The 14548-nt window shown below is 40.1% G+C and overlaps 1 protein-coding gene across 2 annotated transcripts in view; it reads left to right on the top strand.

Moving 5' to 3' along the window:
• Positions 1-14548, top strand: part of LOC132378331 (chloride channel protein 2-like) — a 506358-nt gene that overhangs the window by 285291 nt on the left and 206519 nt on the right. For both annotated transcript variants that reach the window (XM_059945154.1, XM_059945148.1), the window contains exons 8-10: positions 884-1009; positions 1130-1214; positions 12928-13029. In XM_059945154.1, the coding sequence (XP_059801137.1) occupies positions 884-1009; positions 1130-1214; positions 12928-13029 (313 nt within the window). The remainder of the gene's footprint in view (positions 1-883; positions 1010-1129; positions 1215-12927; positions 13030-14548) is intronic.

Genomic DNA, 14548 nt, shown 5'->3' with positions numbered 1-14548 from the left:
CAAGTGCCAGCCAGGGTTGTCAAGGTAACAATCGCTTTGAAAACTAGAACTTGGATACTGATGAGAAAAAAAATAAAACTAATTGAAACAGAAAGGAATAGCAATATCCACGTGAGGATGGGAGGAGCGAGAGGAGAGTTTCCTTGAAATTGTTAAATTATATTCATATTTACATATTCTGAGACTCCTAAATTATTTCTTGAAGGAGAGAAAGGAGAAGTGTTGCTCTACCCAAAGGGCAGGAACAAAGTCAAGTACACACTAAAGGATTTATAATTTCAAGTTGACAGAAAATTGAGTACCACCAATTAAATGAAACTGTACCATATAAAATGATTTAACCAGAGCTAATAGAATGTTTAAGCCACAAAAAGCTTACTTTTTTCTTTCTGAATCTTTTCCCTTTTCCATTTTTTAACAGATTAACAACAGCAATGATATATTTATTGTACCGATTTCTTAATTCCTTTGGCAGAGTCAGTATTTTTAATCCATTCTCATTTAACCCTCATTGTAATCTTAAATATTAGCCACAGATAGTGACCTTGTGGCTTTTGCTGATCTTGCAGCTGTTGCTTTTAGGTTAGCAGAGCCCAGCTGCCCCTATTTGAGTGTTGGCGTTGTGTTACCCTTTGACCTGTGCTTGTGTGACTGCGCTGGCTGGTGCTGTGGCTGCTCAGTTTTATTTGCATGTTTGCAATAGTCCTTGAAGAAGAGTAAGTTACGTGCTTTAGATTTTATTTTATTCTGTGTGCTATTTTGTCCCTGGAATGTTTGTTCTTTTGTTAAATTATTTAAATTTTGTTAAATTATGCAAAATTAACTTTCATGGCATGTGTATGAAATTGTTGAAGTTGTTGATCTTCTGGCTTCCTTCCAATAGGTGTACTTTTCAGTATTGAAGTAACTTCAACATTTTTTGCTGTCAGAAATTACTGGCGTGGCTTCTTCGCTGCTACCTTCAGTGCCTTTATTTTCCGAGTCCTAGCTGTCTGGAACAAGGATGAAGGTATGCATATTAAAGTTGCAAGTAGATTGTGAAGTCAAAGTAATGCCCTGCTTTTGAGAAATACTTCCCATCTGTCATTAAATAATTAACAAGATACAAACTTCCATCTGTCTTTTGCAGAAACCATCACTGCCTTATTTAAAACTCGATTCCGTCTCGATTTTCCATTTGATCTTCAAGAGCTCCCTGCTTTTGCAGTAATTGGGTATGTTTTTGTAATGAGACGGTTGTAAGTAGCTTAAAGCAATGTACAGTTATTATAACAAAATTTGGCATAAGTCAATATGCAAATATGAAATTGGTCACTTTTATGAATTAAAATGATTGGGTCTGCAATATTGGATTAGTAACCTTCATTAATGTGCTGAACAGGATATATGTGATGTTAGTAGCAAAATGTAATTGATGCCATTGGTAACATTTGGTATTTGCACCAGATTAAGGACTTTTTACAGCCTCTCTAAAGCTTTTTCTAATCAAAAAAATAAAATGCAGAGACCCGCTAATTCTGGTGTAACCAATGTTAATTTTGATGCTGTTCTGGCTGTTATGTCTAGGACCAGTGGTGTTCCTCAAGCATCAGTATCAGGAACTCTTTTTTTCTGATATGTACAGATGATTTGGATGAAAATGCAGGTGGACTGATGAGTAAATTTGCAGAGTTGTGGATCATGAGAAAGGGTGTCAAAGGATATAGACCAGTTGTAAATGTAGGCAATTATGTAGTAAATAGCAGGGCCCTGGGAATTATTGATCAACACAGCAGTCTTGGAGACAAGACCTGATAGAGGTAGATAAAATACTGAAAGGCTTAGATAAGGTAGATAGTCAGGATCTTTAGCCTTGGATGGAATTAACAGATACTAGAAGACGTACATAGTTTTAAAGTGAGAGGGGGAATGTTTGAAGGAGATTTATGCCTGGAACCCACTGCCAGGGGAAGTGGAGGAAGAAGATATAATTATAATGATGAAGGCATTTAGACAGACGTGAATGAGCAGTGAATGGAGAGTTTTGACTATCCACGGCAAATAGGAGTAGTTAACATTGGAATGGTCGGCATAGTTATGATGGGCTGAAGGGCTTGTTTCTGTGCTGTACTATTTATTATATGATCTACAGCGTGTACTCCATGAAAGGCTTCACCTTCATCTGCCATACGCTGGAGCTCCCTCACTAAATCTTTCTGTCTCTACTTCTCTTTCTGCCTTTCAAATGTTTCATTAAAAATCATTTATGTCAATGTTTTTCCTATCAGCCTTTGAGTAAGTGCTAGGCTGCTCAATGTTTTACTGCAGACTGCTTGTAGAAATTGTTGCTAAAAAACTTGCCAGCTAAAGAAACTTGACAGTTAGAATGAGAGTTCATGACAATTTTGGAATAAAAAGGAGAAAAGCTGTGATGCAGAATTATGTACCTGCTTATACTTCAGGAGTCTAGACTTGCACGTGTGCACCTTGGACACTGCTAAAGAAGTTAAGTGTTTAGGACAATAAACAGTTTAGCGATGGTAGATGAAAAGCAGGTTAGAAATCAAATACTGTGAATGGCCGGAATCATCGATTCTATAAGTGTTGCCTGACTTGCTGAGTTCCTCCAACATTTTGTGTGCATAACAGTGAGTAGTCAGGTATCTTGAAGACTCAGTACATAATGGTGTCCCAGCATGTTAAAGATAAAATTGCAAAATAGGTTACAGAAAGTGTAATCAGTGGTGCTGTCAAATAGCATTTACAAGCCAATAACCTATTCACCAACACCCAGAACATTCTAATGAATGTTTCTCTTTTTACAGGTGCTGAGTTTTTTTCTAGCTTTTTCTGTTTTGATTTCATATTTGCAGAAGCTGCAGTTTTTGTTTTGCTTTCATTACCTGTCTGTTATGCTCCAAATCATAACCATCCTAACCTGGAAATGTGGCATTGTTCCCAGCTGCTGCTGTCCTTCTGGTGACGGTACTCCTGAAGGACTACGCCAGTTCCAGCTTTTTGCCCTCATCCCCTTCTGAAGAGCAGCTGGACGCTGGCAATAAATGTTGTCGTTGACAGCCCGGTTACAAAAGCATTAATGACCTGGGAGAAAAATCGAGTGATTGTCATCGTTCCATACTTATCAAAGTAAATGGGTTTTGCAAAGTTTCTGCAAATAAGCTATTTTTGATTCCACAACAGCACAGTGGTAATGCCACAGTAGTATTGTGATTTATATTTGAGCAAATTGTTTTATTTTCGACATTTTACTGGGGATGATGGAATGCTTAAATATAAATCAGATCCCATTTTGGCAGGCAGCAAAATCTTCATTATGGAATGTCATTTCTCCTGGTTGAAAGTCGGTGATGGCAGGCAGGCAGAAGAAATGTAGATTTGACAGAAGAGTAAGCTTCCTATAGAATGTTGAATGGTTTCCAGTCTTCAGGAGATTTAGGCATCGGAGGTTTCGATCCATGAGGGTCTTAGCAGATCTCAGCACAGGTCCCGATCAATCACTGGCTCCTTATCTTTAAATTCACCGATGACAGAAGTTACTGGGTCTTTCCTGGATAGAGCCGGTAATGTGTGTTTTTTTTTCAAAAGAAGCTACGCTGGTATGGATGTACATCAGTTGAGCATGCCAATGTGTAGTTACCACTGATGCTGCGTCAGTTGTTCTACGGAGAGCTGGAGCACGGCAACCGTGTCCAGGGTCGCCCAAGGAAGAGGTACAAGGACTACCTCAAGTCAAACCTTAAGTGGGTCAAACTCCAGCCCCGCGACCTCGAACACACTGCTGCTGATCAGTCCAAGTGGCGCAATCTATGCTCCAAGGCAGCAAACAACTTACAAGCCAGCTGACGCATGCAGCGCCTCAAGGCGAGTCAAGAAAGACACAGGAAGGCGTCCACTCCTGCCCCAACAGGCGGTGCTCCTTGCCCTATCTGCAAACGTATCTGCGCTTCGGACTTCGGCCTCAGAAGTCATATGCGTGCCCACAGAAGTTGACTGCGCAACACATCCGTCTTCCTCAGACTCAAGAGACTACTACTACCACTGATGGTGATGATTACTGCGAGCTATTCCATTGGGAGATTGTCCATCAACCCAAAAAACCCTTTCCACAGGGAGGCACTTTTTTCCAAGGGATAAACAGAGAACAAGTGCTGTCTCTTTACTTTCGGTCTGACAAGGTGCATCACATCACATTTGGCTGGGTTAAACTCATTGTACCATTTCTGCCTTCATATCTGTGCTGATCTATATCTCCTTGTATTCTTTGCTAGTTTCCACACACCACCACCAATCTTCAAATCATCTGCAAACTTACCATACATATATAGAGACCCATTTCAGGATCAGATTTAACATCACTCACGTGTGTCAGGAAATTTGTTTTTTTTTGTCAATACATAAAATTGCTACAGTACTGTACAGAAGTCTCAGGCACTCGAGATATATGTCTATATCTACTGTACGTTTTCATCTCAGTAATTTATCTGCATCACAAAGAGCAGGTCCCTGCAGAACACTGCTAATGACAGACCTCCATCCAGAATAAGCTCCTTCAACCAAGTGCAAGCTGGGCTGAATCACTAGAACTCCTGCTGTTAAAATAGCTATAGCCATGTCTGTAGCTGGGAAATAAAGCCTCTGTAAGTGGATAGTAGTTTTCATTATTCTGAAATTGATGTTCAAGTTCCCCAGTATCTGCTAAGTATTGCATTGTGGTTTTATTTTTGGATACAAGGCACACAATAGTCCAGGTACTGTACATTAGGAATTAGAGAAACTTCATGACAACTTCTCTTCAGGTTTATGCAAAAGGAATTATCTTCAAAGGTTATTCCACACTTAAAGGAGACTGTCTCATTCTCAAGGGTAAGAAGTTGTTCAAATACTGTTTTTCTTACTTTGAAATATGGAATAATTGCCAAAGCAAGTTGCTATAGAAACCCAGAAGTGGAAGTTGGGAATTTGTGCTGTAAGGAAGCAGAAGAACATCAGGGCCTCAGCTGTGCAAATGTTAACTGTGATTACCTTTAAAAAGTGAACTGTAGAATTAGCATATTAGGCAATTAATAATCTTTCACTATTTACAATAACCTTTCGCATTTTATAATAATCTACATTTCATCCTCAGTTGCAATCCAATTTACACACTTCTCATCTATTTTCACATTATTAATTATCCTGTTGAAAATAGTTTTAAGGAAAATTTTGAACAGTTGCTTGGAAACAACCTTGACAATGTGTTAATCAGTTAATCAAAAGCATTTAATTAGTACATTAATTTAGCAGCAGTGATTCGGATATTGCAGTATGGTCAGGGGATACTTATTCTCATTCCATCCAGTTACAACTTATTGTGTTATTATTAATAATGGTTGCGTTTCCTCTCCTTCAGCTATTTTATTTTTCTATCAAAATTTGCTTTTTAAAATGCTGAATGACGATTTATAGAGGCTTTTGGATTTTCCCTCAGAATAAAATGTGATGGCAGTGAGAAGAGGAGGTAATCACTACTAATAAAATCAAGAACCTATCAACCTTTGCTTTAAATATATCCAAAGACATGAAGACTTGGCCTCCATAGTTGTCTGCAGCAGTTACTTCCACAGATTGACCAACCTCTTGAGAAAAGGGGTGGTGAGTCTGTGGAGCACATTGGAGGGATAATAAATCAGCCAAGGTGGAGCAAACACTGGGCCAAATGGCCTAATTCTGCTCTTATGTCTGATGGTATGAATGAGGAGGTACAATTACAATGTTTAAAAACATGACTTAATTCTGCACCTATGTCCTACGATTTAATTGTGGAAGAGAAAAAACCTTGTGGTCTAAGGATTGAATGTTTCACCAGAGGGTTTAATGCTTGAGACTGAAATATAGCATTAGCAATAAAAATACTAATTCATATTATCTTTCTGGCTACATATTGGAATCATCAGCTGTAATGGCCTTCATATAAGCACATTCTTAAAATATAAACTACAAGCAGTTGTTTTAGAATCAATAGTTCACAAATTATTTTAGACTAAGCAGATTAATAAGAGGCAGCTTATTGTAGAGTGGCTGAAAGAGTTTCTTCAACATACTGTACTGGTCTGTTTTTATAAAATTCCCTTATAGTGGAACAGATGAGAGCAATGAATATTGTGTGTGTATAAGAGGAAAACTTGATTGACGCAATCATAAGGCATAAGTATATTGGAATAAAACAAAAATTGCTAGAAGCACTCAGCAGATCAAATAGTGTCTGTGCAAAGAGAGTTTTTAGTGTTAGGTCTAGTACTTTTTGACAGAACTGAATAGTTCTGAAACATTAACTTCTCTTTCCACAGATATTGCCTGACATGCTCAGTTTTTGCAGCATTTTCTGTTTTTATTTCACCCGATACCTGCAGTTCCCTGGATTTTCAGCAGTGTACGGGAGTCAGTTTGTCATGGAATTTTTTTTTCTCAGCATGACTGAGAGTGAAGATTTGGGATTTTTAAAAAAATGTTCATTTGATTAATTTTCTAACAGAATTTCTACATTATTATCTTGAATAGGGAGCTTCCTGGTATCAAATAGAATGTTTGACTATAAATGTTTGAGCCAGGGATTAAGGGAGCTAGGGCTTTACTCTTTGGAGAGAAGGAGGATGAGAGGAGACATGATAGAGGTATACAAGATATTAAGAGGAATAGACAGAGTGGACAGCCAGCGCCTCTTCCCCAGGGCGCCACTGCTCAATACAAGAGGACATGGCTTTAAGTTAAGGGGAGGGAAGTTCAATGGGGATATTAGAGGAAGGTTTTTCACTCAGAGAGTGGTTGGTGTGTGGAACGCACTGCCTGAGTCAGTGGTGGAGGCAGACACACTAGTGAAGTTTAAGAGACTACTAGACAGGTATATGGAGGAATTTAAGGTGGGGGGTTATATGTGAGGCAGGGTTTGATGGTCAGCACAACATTGTGGGCCGAAGGGCCTGTAATGTGCTGTACCGTTCTATGTTCTATGTTCAAACTAATCTCCAATATTAGACACCATTGTGTTCAACAGTAATCTTGACTTTATTCTTGTTTTAGCAGTTACACAGGTTTTTGCCTGTCCAAGTACAATTAATGATGCGTATTTTAGTGAAATAGGGTTAGTCATTTAATTTTAAAGTAGTTATCTTCAAATACAGTGAGGAATTCTAAACACATTCATAAACTCCCGTAGGATAATGAGGAACATCTGAACAACTTCTTCCCTGTCTTTTGTTAAACCAGGAGCATAGCTTAAAATGAGCAAGTCTTGAATTACCAAAATAACCACAGCAGCAGAGAATGTTTGATCTTATTCGTTCAGAATAAAAAAATCAATATAAAATTATTTAATTCTGTTTGTCATCAATGATCCCTTAATTTGAGAATCTTATTCTCCACAGATTTACTAATTACCCTTGAGATAACTTGGGAGTCTGATTGTGGAATCACAATCCCTCCTGATGGAGGATACAAACATCTTTGTCTGCTGCTGGTGGTTCTCTTTTTCCTTCCTCCTCAGAGCCAGCCATTGCCTGGTTCAGGATGTGATATCATCCAGGCCCACTCCAAGTTGGGACTGTTTCGACTGCCTGGTATTTCTGTAAACTAGCTTAAGACTTCTGCCTGTGGGTGAGCGTGAGCGTGGATAATTGAGCTCACACTCACCAGCTGGTGCATGAGAATATTGCCTCATTGCCGGTGGCATTGACTTCACAATTTCTGTGGCTTAAGTATGGTGATCTTCCCACATGATGAGGAAGACCTTCTACTGTTAACTCAGCAGACATTTCAGATATTGCTGGTAGGTCACCCAGGTTTCATCTTAGCAGAGGTGAACATTATAGAGGTAATATCAGTCAATGCAGCTTACCAAAGGAAGCACTTGTGTTAGTAAAAGTAAAATGTATTGGCAAATATGGTAAATGAGGTTATGTATTGTGGTGAACTATGTGCCTGTCTGCGTAATGGGGGACCCATTGGGCGTAATAGGAAAAAAAACCCAGGCACCGTCTGAGGGCCTTGAGAGTGGTGGGAAGAGGGAGTTCTAACAGGGGGCGCATACGTTCGGGATCAGGGCCAATAACCCCGTTTTCCACGACATACCCAAGTATAGCAAGGCGGGTGGTACCAAACACACACTTGTCCCTGTTATACGTAAGGTTCAGAGCTGCGGCCACTTGGAGAAATCGTTGGAGGTTGGCGTCGTGATCTGGCCTGTCGTGACCACAGATGGTGATGTTATCCGGATAGGGAAATGTGGCCTGCAGTTGGTACTGGTCCACCATCCGGTCCATTTCCCTCTGGAAGACTGAGCCACCATTCGTGACACCGAAAGGGACGCGCAGGAAGTGATAGAGCCTGCCGCCCGCCTCGAAGGCGGTGTAGGGGCGGTCCTCTGGGCAGATGGGGAGCTGGTGATAAGCGGATTTCAGATCTATTGTCGAGTACACCTTGTACTGAGCAATCTGGTTGACCATATCCGTGATGCGGGGTAGGGGGTACCAGTTCCAGTCAATAAAATTGATGCACCATCAATAACTCACACTGAGACGTAAGGCGAGATATCGGCTTTTATTGACTGGAAGAAGGAACCAGGAGTGAGTGTCCATCATACTATGACCTGGAGACTGAGGCCGAGCGTCAGGCCTCAGATCGCCTTTATACAGGGGCCTGTGGGAGGAGCCACAGGAGCAGTCAGCAGGGGGCGTGTCCAGACAGGTCTACACATAGTTCACCACATGTATAGGACAGATAATGTAGAGGTTTCAGAATCTCAAGAGATGTTAAGCAGTGCTTATCCAGCTTTTAGTTTTTGGAGTGCTTTTGTTAAAAAGACATTGATCCTAATTCTGTCTTTAGCCAAATTATCATTTTTCCAATGTAGATACTACTTCAAAGTTTGCATTCAAATCTGTAAAAGTGAAGTTTTATTGTTGCTAGACATGGGAAAATGTTAGAGAAATACTCAGCGTGTCAGGCAGCATCTGTGGAGTGATATACAATGTGAATGCTTCAAGTTAATGAGCTTCCTTTAAATTTCACCATGTATCCAGTTCTAATAGGAGATCATTGATAGAAATATTAGCTGTTTCTCTTACCTCTGAGGCTCACTTGCTTTTTGAGTGATTTAATTCCAAACATGGAGAGATGTTTTAAAAAATGTGATCAAGAGCACAGAAGTCGCGATAATGAGCAGAACACAAGTGTACCTTGCTGTCTGTTCTTGCACAGAAAATGGTGGACACGGTAATAAGAAATTCCATAACATTTTGAAGGGTGTTCTCATCTTATTCTCTCCTCACATCTTCCTCAAGGTGTGACCAGGTTGTCTGATGTAAAACTCCTTCAATCTGATGGTATTGAAATCTCTTCATGCTATTTTATTTGAACATTGAATAGAGCTACCAATTTAAGCATATTTACAATACAAAAGATGATCAGACCTGTATCACTTTTATACTTCGTGGAATTCAATTCCAGGAAACATTGGAGATAACACTAATTTCATGGATTTTTAATTGTAAGAAATCATGTTAAACAATTGAAAAGTGGTAACTATTTGATTAAATTCACCAGTGCTGCCTCGTAAGGTAATGCCATGCTGCTATCTGAAACAAGATCCAGCTATTGTGTGCTGTAGCCAGGAGAGTGAAATGAATATTCTACTGTGGCAAGCTGAACAGCTTTTATCTAGTCCATAATGTATTTCTGGCCAGAGTACAAAACCTACTTTGATTTGATTGTCTTTTTCTAAGAGCTGGACATGAATGCTTTGCCTTGAGAATGAGTCACCTCGCAAAACACTCTGAGCTAAGGATATACTATTTGAAGATACTCGACAAGACACTGCCTTTCCCATGCTGCCCAGATTGTACCTGATTTAGTAGGGTGCTCGGACTTGCATGAAACTTTGGCCATCACTATCACTTCTGCAGCTATTTTGCTGTGATACTAACAATCAATTTGCTTTGAAGTTTACCTTGTATGTCTTTTCCTCTTTCAAGAAGTGAAGATTTTATTGCATTATGTTGACTGCCTTGGTGATTTCTGTAACTTGTAGTGTTTATATGAGGAAGGACATTGACGCTGATTGAAGTTTTGGCTCAAGTACAAAAGGTGTCTGCCAAAATATGCTGAAAGCCTCACTTAGCTAAATCTAAAGCAATGTTGCCAATATAGATACTTCATCTCCTGAAATATTTGCAAATTATCCATTTCTTAAGTGAAAATGTCACTGATTCCTGGATGTTTTTGCAGAGGGTAAATATCCTTCCATTGCTCTGTGGTCTCTTTTTGAAGATCCTTTGAAATTATTAATGCAAATTCATTTGGTAAAGTAGGAACATGACATAATTAATTGGAAACAAGAGAAAATCTGCAGATGCTGGAAATCCCAGCAACACACACAAAATGCTGGAGGAACTCAGCAGGCCAGGCAGCATTAAAGGAAAGGAATACAGCTGACGTTTCAGTCCTGAGACCCTTCAGCAGGACTGGATACAAAAAGATGGGGAGTCAGAGTTAGACTTTGGAGCAGAAGTAGGCCATAGAGCCCTTTTGCTATTCCGCAAGATCATGGTTAATCTTCAAGCTTGATTCTGTTTTCCTACCTTATTCCATATCCCATAATCCCTGTAATATTCCAGAAATCTATCCACTTCTGTTTCAATTGCAATCTATGAGTGAGCCTCAATAGCTCTCTGGGGAAGAGAAATCTAAAGCTTCACAGGCCAGTGATTGAAAATATTTAGTATAATTTAGGTTCTAAAATGCATATTCTATATGTTGAGATAGTGACCCCCCCCCCCCGTTCTAAATCTGTCAATCATGAGAAATATCCTCCCCATACCTTCATTCTGCTTCCTCTAAGAATTTTGCAGCTTTCCATGAGGACACCAGAAAACAGAGGCCCAGTCTACTCAATTTCTCCTGTTATGACAGCCCTACTATCCCTGGAACTAATTTGCCTGTACTTCTTCTAAAGCAAGTATATTTTTTTCAGGTATCAGTCCAGAACTCAAATCTGTTGCAACAAAGGCCAACATACTGCAGCACCTGCATGTTTGGTTTCAATAGCTTATGTACAATGTTCCTCTGAGAAACTACATTTACCCATATTTTGACGTTTGAAAGAACGCTCAGAAGTTCTGTGTTTTTTACTGAATAAAATGACATTTTCTAGCTCCTTCTACCATACTCTTGCTCACTCACTCAACTTGTCTGTATCTCCTTAAGAGCCTTTGCATCCTCATTATTTTATAACATTTGCAAATTTAGGAAGGTTTACACGTGAAGCCCTCAGCACTGAGTTGAAGCACTGATCTCATCAGTACTCTAATAGTTACAGAACTAATTTCTTCCTGCACTGATACTAGCTATCTCCCCTCTCTACTTCCGGTTCTAATGCAGGGTTTTAAACCAAACTCTTAACAATTCCATTTCACCTAACAGATGCTGCTTGATTTGCTCGTTCTTTCTGCAGGTTGTTGCTCCAGATTGCAGCATCTGCCATCCCTTGTGTCTCCTTGTTCTTCTTCCTGTTCTTTGCTTTATATCCATAAGACAGCAGTCAACTAACTCAAGAATATTAGCTCTCGTTTCATAACTGCAATCCTATTTACCACCACTTTCATGGGGTCCTATTGAAAATTCAAATGAGCCCTGCCCAATGGTTTCCGCCTCACCTATTCACCTGGGTACTGCATCAAAGAACTCCAATAGATTCGTGGACTGTAATTTTCCTTTCATAAATCCTTGCTAAGTTTAATCAATCAATGTTCTGTCACGTCATTAAAGATGCCAGCATTTCCCCACCACTGATTTCAGGATACTAGGCTGGTAATTTTCTCTCTTCCTCTTTACTCAACCAGTATGGTCACATCTCTTTCTTTTCCAATCTGCAGAAACATCAGCTATGCATTTGGTGGGGGGGGGGGGGGGGCACTTTTTCTGTCTTCCCTTTGATTTACTCATAGTTCCCTATGTTTTAAACTGCAACCATATTTCTTCAGCTGAGATGGAAAGGCGCTGTGCACTTGCTTATTTGTTCTTTTCTATCTGAATCCTTTTGGAAAAGTATGAAGTAGTAGCTGCTGTTTTCTTTTGAAAAGGGTTGGAGGGGTGGTTACCGACCATAGCCCAGAAGCAGGACAGCATCCACTGACACCTTATGTCAAAACATCAGTCTGCACTCAACTTGATGCCATCATGTTCCTTGCTATTCCAAGTGAATGCTCTTAGCAGTATCCTTCCACAGTAGACAGTAAATCCAAGCTTTTTCTGCCTTCTCGGACAGGTGTACTGTTGTTCAGTGTGCTGAGCAAGGAAGAACTGGAGGCACCCCTACCTATAACAACCTCCCACCCCCACCCAAAACCTGGCAAGTGTTTATCACTCGGGTATGATCATTAAGGAAAAGTGAAATATTTGGCTGACTATCTCAAAGTTATAATTAGGAATTTACTGAATTCAGAATCAAGCTTAATTTCACCAGCATATGTCATGAAATTTGTTAACTTGGCGGCAGCAATAAAATGCAATACACGATAATATAGAAAAAATAAGTAAATCAACTACCGACGTCAGATGCACGTCAACACTGGCAGGGTCTGCAGGACATTACTTCCTACAAAGCGAAACCCAATAGCATGAATGGCAGCGATGCTTCATTACCAGATGAACTCAACACCTTCTATGCCACTTTGAAAGGGAGAACACAACTACAGCTGTGAAGATCCCTGCTGTACACCGTGATTCTGTGATCTCAGTCTCGGAGGCCGATGTTACGCTGTCTTAGTTTATTGTGCTTCCTCCCATTTTGATTGAACTTCGGATTTACAAGTTATGTTATGCGAAAAATCAGTTGCAGTGTTTTACAGAAATGAATCATATTGAAAATATTAATGTTTCCATTCCTATTTCTTGCAGGATCGCTAGTGGCTTTGGAGGGGCCTTGTTTGTTTACTTCCACAGAAAAATTGTGGCTATAATGAGAAAACAGAAAACTATTAACAAGTTTTTAATGAAAAAGTGAGTACATAATACTGTTTCATTACTTAAATGTTTAGGACTCAGTGTATGACAGGTAACTTAATTAAGGTGTTCAAAATAATGAAAGGTCAAGTAAAGGGAAGCTCTTCCCTTTGCAGAAGGATTGGGATACAGAGGAAGTAGATCCAAAGTGATTGACAAAAGTGGCAGGAGTGATGTGTGGAAATTGTTTTTCATCCGGTTAGTGGCTGTGATCAGAAATTCACTAGAAAAGTCTGGGAAGCGGATCCAGTCATAGATTTCAAAACGATTCCAGCCGAGATAGAAAAGATTTCAGCATTTGGGGAAGTTCTGAAGAATGCAACCGAGTAGATTGCTTTTGCACGGATCTAGTATGGATTTATTGACCTGAATGTCTTCCTTCTGTTCAGCAATGATTCAATGACTGTCTCTACTACTGATGCCTCCAGATTATATCAGTATTATTCCTCAGCTGTAAATGGAGAGGATGTGACAGGAGCACTGGCCAAGGTTTGACAATAGACAACAGACAATAGACAGTAGGTGCAGGAGTAGGCCATTAAGCCCTTCTAGCCAGCACTGCCATTCACTGTGATCATGGCTGATCATACACAATCAGTACCTCGTTCCTGCCCTCTCCCCATATCCCTTGACCCCGCTATCTTTAAGAGCTCTATCTAACTCTGTCTTGAATGCATCCAGGGACTTGGCCTCCACTGCCTTCTGGGGCAGAGCATTCCACATATCCACCAATCTCTGGGTGAAAAAGTTTTTCTGCATCTCTGTTCTAAATGGTCTACCCCTTATTCTTAAACTGTGGCCTCTAGTTCTGGACTCACCCATCAGCGGGAACATGCTTCCTGCCTCCAGTGTGTCCAATCCCGTAATAATCTTATATGTTTCAATCAGATCCCCTCTCATCCTTCTAAATTCCAGTGTATACAAGCCCAGTCGCTCCAATCTTTCAACATATGACAGTCCCGCCATTCCGGGAATTAACCTTCTGAACCTATGCTGCACTCCCTCAATAGCAAGAATGTCCTTTCTCAAATTGGGAGACCAAAACTGCACACAATACTCCAGGTGGGGTCTCACCAGGGCCCTGTACAGCTGCAGAAGGATCTCTTTACTCCTATACTCATTTCCTCTTGTTATAAAAGTCAGCATGCCATTAGCTTTCTTCACTGCCTGCTGTACCTGCATGCTTGCTTTCATTGACTGATATACAAGAACAACCTAGATCTCATTGTACTTCCCCTTTTCCTAACTTGACTCCATTTAGATAGTAATCTTCCTGTTCTTGCCACCAAAGTGGATAACCTCACATTTATCCACATTAAACTGCATCTGCCATACATTCACCCACTCATCCAGCCTGTCCAAGTCACCCTGCATTCTCATAACATCCTCCTGACATTTCACACTGCCACCCAGCTTTGTGTCATCAGCAAATTTGCTAATGTTACTTTTAATCCCTTCTTCTAAATCATTAATGTATATCGTAAACAGCTGCGGTCCCAGCACCGAACCTTGCGGT

This window comes from Hypanus sabinus, chromosome 2 (assembly GCF_030144855.1).
Source record: "Hypanus sabinus isolate sHypSab1 chromosome 2, sHypSab1.hap1, whole genome shotgun sequence".
NCBI lineage: Eukaryota > Metazoa > Chordata > Chondrichthyes > Myliobatiformes > Dasyatidae > Hypanus > Hypanus sabinus.
The sequence above is the reverse complement of the archived record's forward strand: the minus strand, read 5'-3'. Positions and strand labels throughout refer to the sequence as shown.